This window comes from Rousettus aegyptiacus, unplaced genomic scaffold, assembly GCF_014176215.1.
Source record: "Rousettus aegyptiacus isolate mRouAeg1 unplaced genomic scaffold, mRouAeg1.p scaffold_m13_p_3, whole genome shotgun sequence".
In the NCBI taxonomy this organism is placed as follows: domain Eukaryota; kingdom Metazoa; phylum Chordata; class Mammalia; order Chiroptera; family Pteropodidae; genus Rousettus; species Rousettus aegyptiacus.
This window is the reverse complement of record NW_023416306.1, coordinates 96,885,954-96,905,632: the sequence shown is the minus strand read 5'-3', so window position 1 is coordinate 96,905,632 and position 19,679 is coordinate 96,885,954. Positions and strand designations below refer to the sequence as shown.

The 19,679-nt window shown below is 38.4% G+C and overlaps 1 protein-coding gene across 2 annotated transcripts in view; it reads right to left on the bottom strand.

Moving 5' to 3' along the window:
• Window positions 1–10,643, bottom strand: part of BAZ1A (bromodomain adjacent to zinc finger domain 1A) — an 81,693-nt gene extending 71,050 nt beyond the window's left edge. For both annotated transcript variants that reach the window (XM_016152071.2, XM_016152072.2), the window contains exons 1-2: window positions 10,426–10,643; window positions 9,775–9,945 (exon numbers count right to left, since the gene is read on the bottom strand). In XM_016152071.2, the coding sequence (XP_016007557.2) occupies window positions 9,775–9,887 (113 nt within the window). In that variant the 5' untranslated portion in view covers window positions 9,888–9,945; window positions 10,426–10,643. The remainder of the gene's footprint in view (window positions 1–9,774; window positions 9,946–10,425) is intronic.
• Between the last annotated feature and the right edge of the window lie 9,036 nt (window positions 10,644–19,679).

Sequence of the window (19,679 nt, the reverse complement as noted above, 5' to 3'; positions counted from 1 at the left end):
ATTTACATTTTGCAGTTTAAAAGTACAATCAGCCAAAACTGGACTTCAATTTCCATCAGTTTTGAAACTGGGAGTGAAACTGAAAATAAATTCAACTTTTCTCTTTCCTTCTAATTTTTAAGCTTTTTGTTCCAAAGCAGTCGAAACACTGGAGTCAGTTCAAACACCTACTGTGCATTTTAAAAGGCATTATCGTAATAGTGAAAAACTGGGAAATCTAAGGCTCTAACAAGAGAAAGGTTAAGTAAATTATTTCATATGATGAAAATTAAACAGTATAGTCATTAAACAGTATTAGGAGAATTCTTAAATATATATGGTCCCATTTGTGTTAAAAGAAAAGAAAAAATGAAAAAGAAAAGGAAGGAAGGAAGAAAAAGAAAGATAATCTAAAGAAGCATAAAAGATTTCTGGAATGTTATACAAAAATTAAGGTAACAGCTACAGAGTGGGGATGTTACTGGGGGACCATTCTACTCAGTCTTTTACTGCAGTGTTGGAATTTTTTAATATGAGCATTTCTTTTCAAAAATTCTATCCGGCCACTTTTAAAATGCAAGAGATCTATAATATGGAAAGACTTCTAAGGTATATTAAGTAGAAAAAAATTATTGAATAACAACGCTATATATGTTGATTATAATAATAAAAATGTGTTATGTATTCAGAAACTATAAATGAATGTTTCCTATGGAAAGAGGGAGGGACTGGGAAGAAAGGAAAAAATTTGTTATTCTAAATATTTCTATATTGTTTGAATTTTTATAAAAAGCATGTACATGTATTATTTTTACAGTATTTTAAGTAGAAAAGGTTAGAGACATGCAAAAAGGTTAACAATGGTCATTTCTTAGTGGTAAGATATGCATAAATATTCCCCCCACTCTATACTTTGGTCTACTTTCTAATAATTATCTGTAACCGATAAAATTTCACTCTCTTTTTCTCCTTCCTGAAATCCCCCTTTCCTCTCCCATCATTTTAAAAAGTATTAAAACTGCTATCTGCTTATGTCCTGGTTAGTATATCTGTTTAGATTAACCCTATAGTCTGAACTCCAAAAATTTGGGGGTAATTCCATTAAGATAGTTTCATTTGTAGAACAAGACAAAAATGAAATCTATGGAAATAAAGAGAAACTAATCATACCTTAACCTAAATGAGATCTAAGTTTGCATATGCCAATTTACATGACTCTAATTCAGTACAAAGATCCTTTTGAAGTGTGCGCCCTTAAGTAGAGGAGATAGTGAATGTGTATCATTAAAATACAAAGTCAAAAGTGATTATCTTTATAAGACAGAGGCAGATATCCTTCAGGAATTCAGAGGAAGAGAAGGAGAGGCAGCCAAAAGATCAAGAAATACCAGAATGTGTTTTGGAGGAAGTGGGGTAAGAGTTAGGGTTGTAAAGGAAACAAGGTTGATGAAAGAAAGGCCAGAGAGAAAAGAAGAATATAATCTGGTTTTTATAAATCAGATAAGTAACTTATTAGCTAAGAGAGGTATCAGACATACACAATAGGTGGTTATCAGTGGTGCAGAATAAAATGGATAGATCTGGAATGAGGTCTTCTTTAATTGTTTTACTACCTAAAACTGTAGTTCGCTTAGAAAACTTTGTAAGTTTAAATTTTTTTTTTCCTATAGCAACAAACGTATCTGTGAGACTTGGCTTCCCAAACCAACACATAATTAGCACAGAATAGGTATGAAATACATGTTTAATAATTTAAACTATATCTAGTACTATTTAAGAAAAATATATTTCAAGTCTAGATACCTTACACTTTAGTTTCTAAAACAGTGCTAACAGAAATATAATGCCACACATATAATTTATAATTTTCTAGTGGCCACATTTAAAATTTTTAAAGAAACACTACCAAAATTAATTTCATATTTCATTTAACCCAATATATCCCAAAATAATTTTAATATGTAATCAACATTGAAATAGTTTACATTCTTTTGGTACAAGGTCTTGAAAATCTAGTATGTATTTTATACTTTTGGCACATCTTAATTTGGACAAGACACATTTCAAGTTCTTAATAACCTTGTGCCAAGTAATGGCTCCTGTACTGGACAGAACAGCTCTAGCCACAGCAGGTCAGTGTTTGGTAACCTGAGGTATTTGGTAGGTCATGGGTATTTGGTGCCAATGCAAGGGGACAGACTTAACAATGAACTGCAATAAACACGATTTACATTTAACAATGTTCAATCAACAAGGAGAACAATGGCACAAGTGCCACAAACCTCTACTAAACATGTATTACCAAGCAGAAAAACAGGATACTAAGTAACTAGTGATGTACAGCTGCCCCTCTACATCAGGTTTCCACCCCTCCTGCAAAGTGTTTGTACTATTTGTTTCCTTTGTGTCTACCTATTTTACAAAGCTGTTGTTACATGATAGCCCTGCTGCGCACAAAGGTCTACCCTCAGGAGGAGGGAGGCAGGCAGGGCATAGTACCATCGTGGCCTATCAGCATGGCCTAACTCTAACATTACCAACCTTCACTTTTTCTCACTTCTGTAATTCTGCTCTTCACTGATTCATCATACACATTCAAATGTGCGGGATTTTGTTCACAATACTAGACTCTAGAGGGTAGGTTACAGTGCCTCTTCGATTTCTATATTATAAAATGAAACTTTTACCAAGTAGCACATTTTACTATCTTGAACAAAAATTTATAAAATACAAAGTACTGTTTTATATGAATATACTTTTAGGGTGATATGGATCATTATATCTCTGGTTTGTTACTAAATTCCTTCAACAATCCTCTTCACCAGAGATAGGCATACTACTGGCCCAGAGGCCAAATCCAGCTTTCCACCTATTTTTGCAGTTTTATTGGAACACAACCACACTCATACCTTTAGCTATTTGTCTGGCTGCTTCTCATATCATTTGAGAGTTGGGTAGGTGCAAAAGATACCCTATGGCGTACAAAGCCTAAAATATTGATTATCTGGCCCTTAAAAAAAAAAGTTTGATGACCTCTGTTCCTTATCATTACTACTTAAGGAAAAATTGCTTCTGAGTTACCAGGTCAACTACTGGTAGTAAGAACACACCTTTAATATGAAGTCAACCAATTCCCAGGCGAACAAACTAGGGAACAAAGGGCAGCATACTGTTAACTTGCTGGTTATTTGGAAGACTAAAAACCTAGTAGAAGGAGATTAAGAATGAACGGACATAAAAACCAGAAACCAAACACAATTTAGAAAAAAATAAATGCAAATCCTTATTAACTAGACATAAGAAAAGGCAGGAAAGATCTGGCACAATACCGCAGCAAAGATCTAAGGGACATAAGCAAACCCCCTATTCACAAAATAATTAGTATAACTGAGAAATGCAGCCACAGGTTAAAAACATATTAATTCCTGACTTAAACAGCATATGGTATGCATGGCTTATAAAACTTAGAAAGATCGTAATTTCTAGAAGACAGTATGGGTCGTTTTAGCAATTTCTTCACTGACAGAGTTATAAAAGCAGATTAGGCAATCATTGGCATGGTAGATTTAACGTGCCTTATACAATATAGAGAAATACCAGCTAGATGAAAATTACATTTATTACATTTATTCATAAATGGTAAGGAGAAAAGTTTGACTAATTAAAAATACGGTTTAGTTTAAAAAAACTTTAATGAAATATTACTTTGCACTTAGTGCTATCAGACAGACTTAGCACATAAGGCAGGCTCCTCAAATCTGCAGATGACACTAAGGTGAGAAATAGCAATAAAGAGTTTTAAAATATAGAGACTAAAACCTTAAGTAGAAATCAACAAAGGTGAAACTTAGCTTAACAAGAGTCCTTGCCTAATAATAATGAATGTGAAAAAGGCAAATTTCAAGTGAACTATAAATTCACACTTCTGTGCCTTTTTATATTGTTTTCTCTGCTTAAAAAGTATTCTTTAGTGCATTCTCTGCCTAGAATGCCCTATTTCCCCTTTCTGTGTCTTGATAGCTCCATCTTTCAGAACCCAACTGGGATGTTATCTCCTATTTGAGGGTTTCCTCAACTCTGCAGCAACTATCAGCTCAGTGTTCTAGGTTCCCATTACATTGGCTCCATAGCACATGTGTGATTTATGCCACTGTGTTGTAAACATACATTCATTTCCCACTACAGGGACGAATTATCTCAGCATCTTCAAAGACTCTCCAAAGCACAGCGTCAGGAATAAACCAATGCACTCTCATTAGCAGTCCATATTTATTTGTGTATGTGTGTATCTAGACAGGGAAAGTATACATATGAATGGGAAGGAGAGAGGAAAGTGTCTGAATCTCAGCTATAGAATGTGAATTTGGGTAAGTCACAAAACCTCAGAGAACCCAGTTCCCCTTCTGTAAAATGGGGTTAATACCCTTAACGAACAGTCAATATGAAAATTAAAGATTAAAAATAGTATGCCCAGCATACCACATATAAATAGTATCAATAGTATCAATTCTTATTGTTCAGGTTCTATACTGCAGAGACCCTAGAATACACAGGAGAGTAACCAGTATGGCAGAGGAACAATGTCAGAGGAACACATAAAAGATGTGAGAATCTTGGAAGAGAAAGTTTGGCACTGGGAAGGATAGGAAGAAGGATTAATTGCAGAGGAACTATAAGGGAACAGCCAAAATCCAATCAGGATGATCTAAGTATAAAATCTTAATTGCTTAGTGGGAGACTGCAAAAAGGGTTGAAGGCATGCAGGCTCCTTAGAAATATGACTTTGATATTCTTCTCACAAAAAGTAGAGTCTATTTCTCCACCCCTTAAATCTGGACTGGTTTAAAATTGGCTTTGACCAACATACAGAAATGACATTGAGAGACTTCCGCTTTCACCCTCTAGGACCCTGAGACCAGCACATAAAGTAGCCCAGGTTAGGCTTCTGAGAATGAAAGACCACTGGAATATACATCCCAGTATATTAAATCATCACATTGTACATTTTAAATATCTTACGATGCTAAGAGAGAACAGTGGAAAATACATCGGCAAGTCAAAGAACAGTGACTAAATAATGTGGGTGGTTACTTTGAGGCACTGAGTTTTAGGGTGGCCTGTTACACTATAATAACTGATATACAAATTCTGTCTGAAGAATTCGGGTAGCCTGCTAAGCAGATAATAGGTAAAATTAGAAAAAAAAAAAAAAAGCATTTAGGAATCTCTGCTATACCATTCCAGGAAAAAGAACTCAGGGACCCACATATCTGGCCCACATGGCAGACTTACACTTAACGAGGAGCTGAACACCTAATTTGAAGACATTACCTATGAAGATTATCCAACTTTCTTAAAAACTCCATGCTCACCAAATGGCCTGAGAATAATTAGATTTCATATATAGCCAATTATCAGTATGGGAGCTGGTCTATGTGACAGGCATTTCCCACCACTGGAACTGATGGCATTCTGGTTTATATATATTTACTATCTAGAGCTTAATCATTTGGGGGTAAAGAAGTCAAATATATGAACAGACAGTATAGAACGGTGACTATACAAAGATCTAGGCAGCCAGCTTGAATTTCAGGGGATGCCCCTATGTCCTTGGTGCATACTTCTGCAAACTTCAACATATATCAGGAAGAATTCTCCATAATAAGCACCATATGACGGTAATTAAGAACATAAACTCCAGAGTGAGAATTCTAGCGTCACAAATTGCTAGACAGGTGGTTTTTGACACTGATCTTGGACTTACTCTCCCTATTGCAACCCTAGCTTCCTTATCTGTAAAAGAGGGCTGTTGAAAGGACTGAATTAACAAGTGAGGAACTGATGAAGAAAGAACACAGGATGGCTTATAAACTAGACCAACGCCTTCCACTGGAAAGCCAGGCTGAAACAAGCTGATCAATGATGTTGTGGGAAGAGAGTCCTACCATTTTGTACAAAAGTGTGACTCACTCAAAGATGGGACAATTCAAGGGTCTAAATTGCCAAAAAAAAAAAAAAAAGTTATTTTATTCAGGATATAAAGTCACTGAATAATACAATGAATCATTTTCCTACCCCACTTGTCTAGAATTCCCGGTATTCAGATCTGACTGTTTCATTTTTGAACAAACCACAGCCAAATAAAAATTTTAAAACAAACCTGTTGTCAGCTAATCACATTACAGAATAAGTTTTTATCTCAAGAGATCAGACTATGTACCTTATTCTGAAAATTAGAAGGCATTTGTCTTTCTCTGTCTGACTTCCATCACTCAGCATAATATTCTCGAGGTCCACCCATGTTGTCACAAATGGCAAGATTTCATTCGTTTTTTATGGCCAAATAATACTCCATATTGTGTGTGAGTGTGTGTATGTGTGTGTGTGCAGTATTGTCAATACTGCAGTGAACATGGGGATATAGATCTTTTGAGTTAGTTTTTTTGTTTCCTTTGGATAAATACTCGGAAGTAGAATTGCTGGATCACATGATAATTCTATCTTTAATTTTTTGAGGAACCTCCATAGTGTTTTCCACAGCGGCTGCAACAATTGACATTCCCACCAACCTCCAATGGTGCACAAGGGTTCCCTTTTCTCTACATCCTTGCCATCACTCATTTCTAGTATTTTTTATAACAGCTATTCTAACAGGTGTGAGGTGACATTTCACTGTTGTTTTGATTTCCATTTCCCTAATGATTAATGATGTAGAGCATCTTTTCATATACCTACTGGCCATCTGTAGATCTTTGGAAAAATATCTATTCAGATCTGCTCATTTTTAAATCAGAGTGTTTGTGGGGTGTTTAATTTTGTTTTTGTTTTTGCTATTGAGTTGTATGAGATTTTTTAAAAATATATTTTGGCTATTAACCCTTACCAGATATATGGCTTGCAAGTATTTCCTCCCAGCCAACAGGCTGACTTTTCATTTTGTTGATTTCCCTTCCTTTGCAGAAGCTTTTTAGTTTGATGTAGTACTAACTCGTTTATTTTTGCTTTTGTTGTTTTTTGCTTTTAGCATCAGATTAAGAAAATCATAACCAAGACTGATGTCACAGAGCTAACCATCTATGTTTTCTTCTAGGAGTTTTAAGATTTCAGGTCTTACATTCAAGCTTTTAATCCATTTTGAGTTAATTTTTTCCGTATGATATAAAATAGTGGTCCAGTTTCATTCCTTTGCACTTTAACTTATGCATTTGCCTATAGTTAATGTGCCATTCCTAATGAGTCTTTACTCATGGAAAACAGGTCAAACAGGAGTTAGCAATGAGTGAAAGAGCATGTAGTTCAAACAAATAAAATTAAAGAGTTTGTGCTATATAATCACTAAGGATCCATCCTGGCCATAGTCCCTGTCTCAAAGAATTCAGGATCTAGGAAGAGAGGAAATGTTAGGCAACAAATACATTGCATTATAGTGCAGTAACAGATGTTACACCAGATAAAATGGAGGGGGTGATCACTGCTGCCTAGACCCATGAAGGAGGAAGTATTAGGCTATAATATCAAATAAGATAAAGACAGAAAACTATTTAGCAATTAAAAGGTCACGGGCAACCTCTACTAACCAGAGTTAGAGGCAAAGTTACTTTGCATTGTGTCGGGAAGTGAACAAGGCAGGAAGTGTAGAAAATCTCTTTGAGACTGATTAGAGAATGTTACAGTCAAAAAGATCAAATAGGTGAGCATATTGGTCTTCAGACGAATACAAAAGAAAAACATTCAAGATAATAATCTTCGAATTCACATAAACCAATTGGCGATTTAATGAATGAGTTAAAAGTTTTTCTTCAGTTTTTCCAGACATTGTGTCAAGGATTACCATACACTGCAGACCACCATATACCATCTACCATAAAAACATTTTTAAAAACATCTCTTTGTAATCATGTAAGAGAAAGATAAAGTAATTCAAAATTGAAGACAACGAAATGACGGTCTTCTTCCAATTTTTCCAATTCAGTCATAAAGATTAATACCTAAGAACACCAGTAGCTCTGCTTTGTTCAAGAACCAAAGAATATGAAAATTAATTTAAAAAGATAACAGCCATCTTCAGTCTTCCTTCTAAAGTGAGAAGGACCTCTTAAAAAGATTGCTTATATCAAAGAAGAGTTTGAAATTTAAGCCTCTTTCCTATTTTCCTAGCACTCTTAAATACAATTTTTTAAAAATGTGGAATTATTACCAAGCATTTTAACTCTAACAACAGAAAAATAAGACATCATCCCTGTCAAGTTACCTAATCCAAATTCACTTAAGTAGTTACAAGAGTGAACTCTATATGAGTAACAAAACAAGTCTGTACAGGAGCAGCGTAAGATGTGCACTCCTATGTAAAAGTACTGTCTGCTGAAAAACTTCTCTAGATATAACATGTTTGTGTGTAACTCCTTCCGTGGAGCTGAAGAAAAAGGCTTACTTAAAAGCTCAAAGGAATTGACTTTCCTGACCTCACCAAGTATTCATTTCTCAGACAGGTGCAGAGTTTGACTAAAGCCCTCCCTGGATCAAGCCCCCACTCAGAAAAGGTGCCTCCTACATACAATTTATTTGGTTGCTATAACACTTGGTTTCTAAGCCACAAAAAATTCCTTTAGAGTGGAGAGGATAAAGCATAAGAAAAGGGTGAATCAGGCTGTTTCAATGACTGATCAATTCAGGCTCTCACTTGGAGATACCGTGTTTAAACACAGGTCTCTAAAACACTCCGTTGTTTGGTGTCGCGGGGCAAGGGGATCTATTGGGATAAATTAGGCGAGGGACTGAAAATTTAGGGGTTGAAACTACACACGCAGCAGCACCGGATTCTTATCAAAACAATAGCGAGTGGCACATGTCAGGCGGCCCACATGCGCAGGGGGGATAAAGCCTCAGACTGACTGGCTGAGGCTGGAGTTGAACTTGTCTTAACCCCCTCCCCCAACTCCCACCGCGGCCCTCCAGGCTAGGCGAAAGTGAAAACGAGGGGCACTCAGGGCCCTGCTCTCTCCTCCTTCTCTTTCCCCCGCCCAGCCCCGACTCCTTCCTCACCCGGTCTCCCGGGGGCGGAGACGCTGAGTTCCCCGGGGCCGGGAGTTAGTCACCAAGAAGAGGAGGCGGTGACAGAGCGCACGGCTCGCGTCGCACACTCCCGAGGCCTAGCCGCACCGGACAGGAGGCTGCGGGCGCAGGGTCGTGCCCCCGGGCCCCGCGGCCCCCAGCGGGCCCCCCCCTCCCCCCGCTTCCCCGCCTCTCAACTCTGCTCCCTCCCGCCCCTACCCCAGGCAACTCCAACGTCAGGCTCCACTCCGGACCGAGAAAACGACGCCCAGCCTGGCCGTTTCCTGCCCCCGGGGGCGGGGATTCCCTTCCCGGGCCGGGGGACAGCGGCCCCGTGCCGCTGACCCGAGCGGGGAACCCCTCGGCTGCCGGGCGGGGATCCCGGAACTGGCCCCGGAGTGCGCGTGTGGCCGCGGCGGGGAGGGGCGCGGCGGGGAGTTTCCGCCGCCCGGCGGCCGGGTGGCAGCCGCAACGAGAAGTGGTCCACACGGCCGGCCGGGGACCCCAGCCTCCCCAGCCCCGGCCCGCTGTCCCTACGCGCTCCCCCGCCGGCCGCGCCGCCCGGGGGCCCATGCTCAGCCACCGGGTCGGGCTCGGGGGACGGAGAAACGCGGGCCCGCGGCCACCCGTCATTTTCAAGTCGCCCCGCCAGCAGCCCGGGGCGAGGAAAGGGAGAGACAAAAGGACGCTGGGGAGGGAGTCCCCGCACCCCCTCGCGCCCCCCGCGCCCGGCCCGGCCCTTACTCGTAGTGGCGGAAGATCTCGTTGGTGACTTTACAGTAGAAAACTTCCTCGTCGGGCCGCAGGTCCGCAGGCGGCTTCTGTCTCACAAACGGCTTTCGGTGTAGCAGCGGCATCTCCCGTCCGCCCGCGGGCTCACCCGAACCCTCGGCCGCCCGCGTCAGCCCCGCTTCCCTATCAAAATTGGAGGGAAAGGAAAGCCGGTAAGGTGGGGAGCGCACGGCGGCGGCGGCGGCATGGGCTGGTCCACGCGCCGGGGAGGCTCGACTGCCTTTTGTGTGACTGACGCGCCGCGGCTGCCCCCGGAGCCAAGGTCGCCCCGGTCGCTGCCGGGGTGCCGAGCGAGCGGAGGAGCCGCCGCCGCCGCCGCCGCCGCCTCTGCGCTCCCGGCGCGCCCCACCTCCGCACGCCCGTTTGCCGGCTCACAATGGGGCCGGCCGCCCCGCCGCGGGCGGGCGGTGCGGGAGCCGCGGCGGCCCCCTCCCCCCGCCGCCACCGGGGTTACAACGTGCTCGGCGCGTAGCCTGCCAGCCGGACGCCGCGAGGGAGCCCGCTGCGGGCGGCCCGCGGCGCCCCTCCGCTTTGTTCGCCCGCTCGCCTACTCTTCCCTGCGGACGCCGGCCGGCTCCGGAGCGACCACACGGAGCCCCTCACCTGCGAGCACGCCGACTGCCACTTCTCCACCTTCTCAGCTACAAGGGCAGCGAGGGGAGGCTCTGTCCTCCCGGGGGGTCGCTTCTCGCCGGCCCCGCCGCGCCGCCGGCCGCCGCTTCTCCAGCTGCCACGGCCTGGCTCCGCGCGGGGGATCGCGTCCCACCGCCACTTCCCCGCCTCTCGGAGCTCCTGGGAAGTTTCTGATCTACTTTCGGCTCAGAAGGAGGAAGAGCTATTGGGAGGAGCTTTTCGCTTCTCGCTTCTACCTTTTTATTGGCTACTCGATGACTTTTACAGCTTGTCACTGATACAGGAAGAGACGGCGGAAAGCCTGGGAGAGCTACATTATTAATTAATGGAGCAACCCCTTGTGAAGAATCAGAAGCATCCTCCATGTTTGAGATTATCAGCCAAAAGATCTAGGGAAGGCGCCGCGGTTTTGTAAACACATGGCTAACAAAGTAAAGCCTTCATCTTCAAGCCTGGTACCATCGCTTGGTTACTCGACGGGAAAGGGACTCCAATTAAGATTTAACTTGTATTTTCAACATGGGGAGAGAAATGAGGAATAAGGAATAAAAAAAATATTTTGATACTTTCTTCTTTAAACTTAGAATTTTCGTGCCTAAAACAGCATTTGCTTGTATAAACATCCATCTTGCAAAAAAGATACCTTACTTGACAGCAGTTCTCTTTAATACTTAGGGAGGGCAATTCAAAGACTTAGCATAGGAAAAGACCAGAAAAGTATGTTAGAAAATGTCATCATGCCTATTAGACCCCCACATATTTAAAACTAAAAAATACACCTTTAAAAAGTAATATCTAGAATACGCCAATGAAAGTATTTTGCGAAGGATCAATATTTAATTGAATCACTCCGAATTTTGAAGATTATGGATTTACTAGTGAAATTTCCCTAACACGGCTTATCCATATCTATAATTTCCATTTGTGAGATGAATTTTAATGCACATAATACATGTGACTTTTAAATTAAAAAGAATTTTTGAAACTACAAGTAAGTCCAAGTATTTGCCAGCTTTGTTTTAAATCGTCTTTTTTTTTTTGCTACTGCCCTTGACCGTTGCTTATTTGCAGATTAACATAAAAGAATGAGTCTAAAAGACAGTGAGTTTGAAGAACAGTCATTCAACAAAGAAGGTAAACTATCAGTACTGTGAAATGATCAGAGTTATAGAAACAATATGGGATCCTCTTGGTATCTTCATTGTACATTGGAGCTGAAGGTGTAAGGAATCTATATAAATCTCAAGAGTTACCATTTTTTAACTGCTTTCAAGAGCCCACAAAGGCAGACTCAAAAGAGGGACAAGGAGGATGGATAATTTCCAACCTCTATTGAAGCATCATTCTCACACTTCAAAATCCCAGCTTAACTATTAAGCTAAATACAGATGAAATTTTCTCTGGATATGTAGTACTTACATTTCTAAGATCTCATCATTTGATAAGCTGTTAAAGTAATTTTGTTAAAATCACGATTTAAAAAAATAATGTTGATTTCATTTCATTAAATGAAAGTTTTTAAATGATTGAATTTTATTACACTAACTTGAAATTTTATTCTATTTCATCAAAATACTATCATACTCAATTTCCATACTACTATACTCAGATTTGACTACTGTCATAACTCAATTCTCTGAATGACAAGCATAGGATTTGGTATAATGATTTGTGATATTTAATAAGTTATATATAGTTATTCATCATTAATTCAGAATAATGTAGGTTTAATTATTCACATATTAACATAGTTTTGATGTGTTTATAATGCTTGCTCAATTTGACAGCTACCTAACTACCTCAAAATGATACTTCTCTTTAAGTATTCCTACACATTTTGCTACTAAAAGCTTACCTAATTATTTATTTTGTATTTTGATGTCACAATTACTTCCTTGCTTTATTAATTACAACGTCTAGGCTTTTGAGAGTGGAAAGCTCACTGCTGTATTCAGAAAGTAAAGGATTGGAAATATTATAAAGCAAACTACAAAAGTTATAGCATCAGAAAAAAAGATGGAGAAAACAATGAAATTGAAATCAACTTAATTAAACTTTTATCAGGCTCCTTGTATATGCCAAGATACTGACTAGCTCACTTAAGGGACATAATATAAATGTATCTTGGCCTCAAAAAATATATGCTTTTATAGGGAAGAGATGACATAAAACAACCAATACAAGAATTATGTGAATCCTAATGATCATGAGTAATATAATGCAAAAAGATCAGAAGAAAACGTAGGAGGACCCAGGATCGGTCCTAAATGAAGCCATCCCATCCACAGGGCATGATGTGAATGGCAACAGAAGGCTGGTGTTCCAGCATATCTTTGCCAGTCTCAAGATGCAACTCCCCACCTTCCATTAGTCACCTCTGGACAAAGACACAAATGGCCCCTGATTAAATGTAAACTGTAAATATACTAGTTAGGCTAGATATATATTAATCTAATATCAGACATAGTTTAATATTTAAGAAGGTATACTGCCTTACGCAGGTAAAAAACAACAACAACAAACAAACAAGAATATGAAACATATTTTAAAAGCTTGAGCTAAAATACTTCTGCACTCGATAGACTGATTAAGAAAAGCTTTACTTAGATGACTTAGTGAGACAGCTGAAAGACACCTTTGGGAAATCTTAATTTCTCTCATTTTGCAGATGAGGAAACTGAAGCTCAGGAACTGGAATCTTGGCCTCCTGACTCTGTCCACTCTCTCTAGACCATGCTGTTCTTTCCTTGAATTCGGTAACATCTAATTTTCTTGTATATAATACACTGTATCTCTAAGTGAGCTAAAATATCATTCCAAATCCTTCCTAAACTGCTAAAATATGTAAGGGCATAAGATATATCATCAGAAATAATTTATTTCTGAAAATTATTCCAGAAAAGCAATGGAGGTTATAAGAATCTTAAATTCATCTAATTGAACAGCTGACCAGTCCTATCTCCCTTCTTCAGTTAACACAGCAAACAAATATAAACACTTCATATCTCTTACCTCTAAGTAGCAGTTATAAAAATATTTAGAGTACAACTTCCCTGAGTTCTTCTGAGAAAGATGTCTTATAAATATATACAAGGAATATTTTCAACTTTGCAACTTCTTTCCTCAATCCCTGACACCTGTCTCAACTCCTTTATGTCTTCCTAACTAATTCATGGCATTTTTACCTATAAAAGATTTTTATATATTGTTCTTTAGAAGCAGTGAATATGCTTTCCTTTATATCCAAAACCACTGACCTAGTGTTAGAATACTGATTCTACATCTTAGCTAGATATTGAAGTCACAAAGGGGTTTTTGAAACACACTGATGTCTGGGCCACACCCTAGACCAATTAAAACCATCTCTGGGGTAGGGACCCACGCATTTGGAGTTTAAAATTCTACACGTGATTCAAATGTACTGCCCTGGTTGGGAACTACTATGCTTAGAGGAGATTGCTTTATTAATGCTGACCTAGTAATGCTGGCGAATTTGGAAATTTTTTATTCAACCCCTTCTGATTAAATTCATGAACTATGAGATGGTAATAGGGGTTGAAAGAATTGTCTATGGCCATGATCACAGTAATAGTTTACATTTAATGAATGCTTCCAGCTTGTCAAGCATTATGCTAAGGGCTTTAAATGAATCATCTCATGCAATTCTCACAACAAACTAAGTACTATTTACCATTGCCATTTTACAGATGAAGCCATTGAGGCTAGGAGAGGTTAATTAAGTAGCATGCCCAAGGTCATATAGTCCAGAAGCAGAAAAGCTCAAATTATCAACTCCAGAGTCCAAGATCCTTATTACTATTCTATATTTCCATGGGAATGATTTGCTAATGTAGCTCACATATAAATTAAAACAGGGAACTTGATCCTATCCACTAAACAATTTAGAACTCGTAATGATTAAGAATGTTTGTTAATCATAAAAATACTACAGGAAACCATGAAGAATTTAAAAAATTATCTCTGAATGGGGAAAGTTTAAATATAACAGAGTCCGCCCATACAGATAATTATATAAGATAAAAATATAAATTTCTACATGACAAAAGCTACTACAAACCAACTTGGAAGACAAATATCAAACTGGGAAAAATTATCGCAATTCACTGACAAAGGGCTAATATCTCTAATATGTAAATAAATTTCTATTTCCATATTATATAAGTAATAATAAATCACAATAACCCAAGAGAAACAACAATAAATATAAATGACTTTAAAAACATATGAAAAGATTCTCAACCTCATTCATAATAATAGAAGTACAAATTAAAAGTACATTGAGATAGCCCCATCTTCTTGCCTTCTCTGGCTCTTTCTGTCTTTCTCTTCTCCCCTTCCCACCCTCTTCCCCTTAGCCATCACTTCTTAGAAGTAAAGAACTTATGTAGTGCCAGAAAAAAAAAAGTACATTGAGATGACATTTTTCATCCTTCAGATTTGCCAAGATCACCATCATATGCTGTGAAGTCTGGGGAAATAGGCACAACCACCATAAAGGTCAACTTGGCAATATTTATCCAAAATTACAGAAGTTAATTGTCTAGGAAGATATCCCAGAATATATTTGAATGTAAGACTCTTTACTTTGGCTTTGTTAGGAATAGCATAATATTAAAATTAATGGAAATGTCTACAATTAAAAAAGTATATGTTCATGCAATGCTTTAGCATGGAAACATAAGAAAGAATGAATAAGTAAAAACAAATAAAATAAAATGCAGAAAAGGATGTATAGGGTTTTAATATATACATGTTTGCTTGATACATAAAATGCATCTGGAAGGATATACAGGAAAATAACACACTGGTTGCCTCTGGGAAAAGAGTTGCTAGGGGACAAGGATGAAAGGGAGACCGCATTGTGGAAAGATGAATACAAATTCTTATACTATAGAGATTAGATGGTAAAGAGTCGGGTCTGGACAGATAGCTGATGTAATAAAAATTTTCACTTCACAATTGGGAATAAGTTTAGATTTGCAAATAAAAAATGAAAATGTCTGTGTTAAATATGTTACAGGACCTAACATAGTGCCTTTCCCATGACAGTTCGGTACATGTTTGTTGGATGGATCAATGGTTAGCTGAATATATAAAATACAAATGTGATTTGATTACAGTGAAAGAAATAGTCAGGTGGATGGCTGCTTTCATCTTAACCTGGAAACAGAACTTGGATTACACATTTTTGAAAAATTATTTAGGACGCTTCTGTTAATGCTTAGCTATATATCAATCTACAGAACAAATCCTACTATGTTTAGCCAAATAGATTTATCGTTTTTTAAAATAGGACATCTAAAGGACAAGTAGAAGGCATTAAAATATGAATTATAGAGTTCTTTTTCTTATTTTTATCAATGGCAAAACTAATTTTTAACTTTTAGTTTAAAATAGCTATCAGATAAAATAGCTATAATAGCTATCAGATAAAATGGTAAAATAGCTATCAGATAAAAGTTGCACTAATATTTACCATCTCATTTACTGACTAATTTCTGTTAATACTGGAGTATAAAATGGAATATATTTTTTCCTCTCCTACTTTCCCTTTACTGCTATCAGATATCATTTCAAATATTACCATACAATTTTAAAAATATTTTAAAAGTACTACAATGCCTAGCACATAGTAGGCACTCAAAACCTACTATGGAAAAGTACTATGTTATTTAATTTTTCTTATAATATTTTAACAATTAATATTTATAATATTATAATTAGGACCATATCCTTTTTACCAGTTAGCTCTTGTGGTCGAAGCATCTTGGTATTACCAATTTGACACCAATAACTAGCCCTATGTTATAATGCATATATCTATAGACTACCTGACAATCGTGGATGAAAAGGTAAAATTAAGATAGTTGAAATTCAGAACCCAGTTCTGAATATATTGTTGCTAAATTCTAATCTAAGAGTTTCTAGTGAAATATGTTCTAATGCTACAGATGTCTATAAAAATAAAACAGGGTTTTCTCCTATTTATTTCTGTCACTGGCTTCGTACTTAGAAACCAGGAGTCATGCTACCTTCCCTGGGTATGGTTAGAGGTAAATGGGATAAGTGAAGAAAAGTTAGAGAGATGTAAGTTGGAATGGAGAAACCAAGGAATGTGGTGGGCTCTAGAAGCTGGAAAAGAAGCAAGGTAACAGATTCTCCCCTACAGGCCTCCAGAAAGAAACGCAGTCCTACCTACACCTTTATTTTTGCCCAGTGAGACCTGTGTTAGATTTCTGATTTACCATTACAGTTGTGGTAATTTGTTAGAGCAGCAATAGAAAACTAATACATCCAGTTACCAGTAAGAAAATATACTTGATCCTCAGCTGATTTTCATGGCAATAGTGAATTGGTACCTTTGAACTTTCGTGAATGATTTAGCCCTTTCAAGCTGAGGTTATTAGCAATTCCTACTTCTAGAGTTATCTGTAATGATTCATCCAGCTACTACCCCTTCAAGTTGCAAAAATTCAGCTAGTCATTTTATAATGCACCATTACCTTAACCACATACAACCATAACATGTATACAGTCAAAATTTGCATGTATGTAATAAGAGGATGATTATAAACGGACAAAGACTTTTTTTTTTCCTGTTTAGATTCTATCTCTTCAGACTTCCTTAGGGATATTGCTCCATCAATCACCTTCCCTCTATTATCAAGCTCTCCTTCTCCACTGAGATCTCGGCCCTTAGTGCAAGTCTCTTTCTTTGGGGGCAGGGGAAATTAAGAATAGCTCTACCTTCAGCCCTGTTTCTCTCCTCTTTTCAACTAAGATTTTAAAAAGGAAACCCTATGCTGCTTGTTCCTACCTCTTCATTTTTCAGCTCTCTATAGCCTCCCTATACTCCTCTAAAACTTCTTGATTCTGTCCCCTTAATTGCTAAATCCAATAGACTCTCTCACTAGACTGAAGAGTCCACCTTATTCATTCTGCTCCTTGACATCTTCTTCTACCTTGGCCTCTATGGCACGCTCTTCCATCCTTCTCTTCCTACCCCTCTGAATTGTCCTGAGTCCTCTTGGCATTACCTCTTTCTCCACAACCTATTTCCTAACTTTCCCAACTTTCTTCAGTCCATTCTCTTCTCTTGTCACTCCTCAGGGAAGCCTTCTCTAAATCAACACCTCCTCCTGACTAGTTAACTGCCCCCATTCTCATTGGAATATGAGCTCCTTTGGGGTCTTCTTGTTTTCTTAGGGACTCTACCACAGCTTCTTCAAGAATTTAGAGATGAGGAATGACTCATCAAACTGACATTTTATAAAGATTAATCTGGGTGCGGTATGTAAAACTGACTGGATGGGTAGAGCCTGGAAGCAGGGAAACCAGTTGAGAAGTCATAGAAGTACAAGTATGGAATAACAACAGCCTGCATTGCCTTAGCAATGGAAAGGAAGAAAAGCCAGGAGAAATATTTCAGTGGAAGTACAAGCAGACCTCATTTTATTCTGTTTTACTTCATTGTTCTTCAATATGTTGCAATTTTTACAAACTGAAGGCAAGATTCTCCACCAGCAAAAAGATTATGACTCGCTTTATTGTGATATTTGCTTTATTATGGTGGTCTGGAATGGAACCCACAATATCTCCAAGGTCTGCCTGTATTTAGTGACATAACTTGATGAAACATTAAGAAAGGGAGAGAAAAAGTCAGAAAAGACTCGAAAGTTTCAGACCTGGGAGACTAGAAAGGTAATTAACAGAAATGGGGTAATCAGATATAAAAATAAGTTTGAGAGGAAGATGAAGCACTTAATTTTAGATATAGAACATCAAAGCTGAGATGCCCTGCAGGCAATTGGAAAACCGGGCTCCAAAATCAAAAGAGAAGTCAGGATTGAGGCTATAAATTAAGGAACTGTTTCCAGAAATAAGATAACAAAAGCTATGAAAGTTGATAGGTATACAGTAGGTAATTAAGATTGCTAAATAAAAAATCCCTTATGTTCTTTCCTCCATTAAAGTACCCAGCCCAAGTTCCAGGATGTCCAAGACACTCACCATCACTCCAGGATACCTCACTGTCCCACCAGGAGTAACCCCCAGCATTTGCTTTATGTGTTGGTATTTCTTGGTCAATCATTGTAAGCAAGATATTACAAAAACTTGGGGGCCTTCACAGACGTGCTAAACTCCTTTGAAATCATCTCATGTTGTTGACATTCCATTGAACACCCTTATAACAGATTTTCTAAACCTCTTTTCACTTTTCTCAACCATCCAACCTGATCTTCCTTTCTTAGCCTTACTTGCTCTCAACACCCACCTTGTCTCCTAATTTATTTACAGAATCTGGGCCATTCAATATGACTTCAATTCACAATCTAATTTCTTTTATTCTCATCCCACCTCTTTTTCCTTCCCTACTGTCTTCTTTCCAAGGTTCTATCTGTGCCTTTGATCACATTTATTTCAATCTTTAGGACCTTATTACATGACTTCGTTCTCTAATATCTCCCCACTTTAGTTGCTCCTTTTTTTCTTTTTTGTCTACTAACATATGGAAACTCACCTTATCCTTAAAAAACTTTTTCTTTCACTTTGATTTTCTCAGAGCTACCATCTTACCACTCTTTTTTTGTGTGTTATTAATATAAACTTTACAACTATAATCTTGATAAAGGTTTGAATTCTTGCTAGAGCAGTGTTATTTGTGTTACAAGTTTGTGTTAGATTCTCCAAAATGTAAGTTTCTGTAGGACAGAATTCATCCAATAACTCAGTCAGAAAATGATTTCGGCTATGACTAATCAAGAAATAGTTGCGAGATTTGAGATGCTGACTTTTGAGAAACAATAAATAATACTACTTTGCCTTTATCTGTTTCCAAGGAGTTAAAATTGTAAATACACTTAGAATTCATGTGATAGTTATCTCTTAGTCACAAGGCAGAATTTTTCTGATGTCTATAACAATAGCAATTATACTCATTTATGGCTGTAAGCAAGAGTCTTGGGTAATCCCCATGGCAATAAATGTAGATGTTAGCATGGGAAATGAGCAGTCAAGTTTTAAACTTAGAAGACATCATGAGAACACTGATGTTTTCATTATTAATTTAGATACAACCAATTTTATTTCATAGAAGTTATTTACTTTACGTTTTAGAACTTTCTAGTAGTGTCTTCCTTTCTGTACTCTACACATCTACATTTCTCCTTCTATCCAAGAAGCTATCTTTTAGCCCTGTTCCA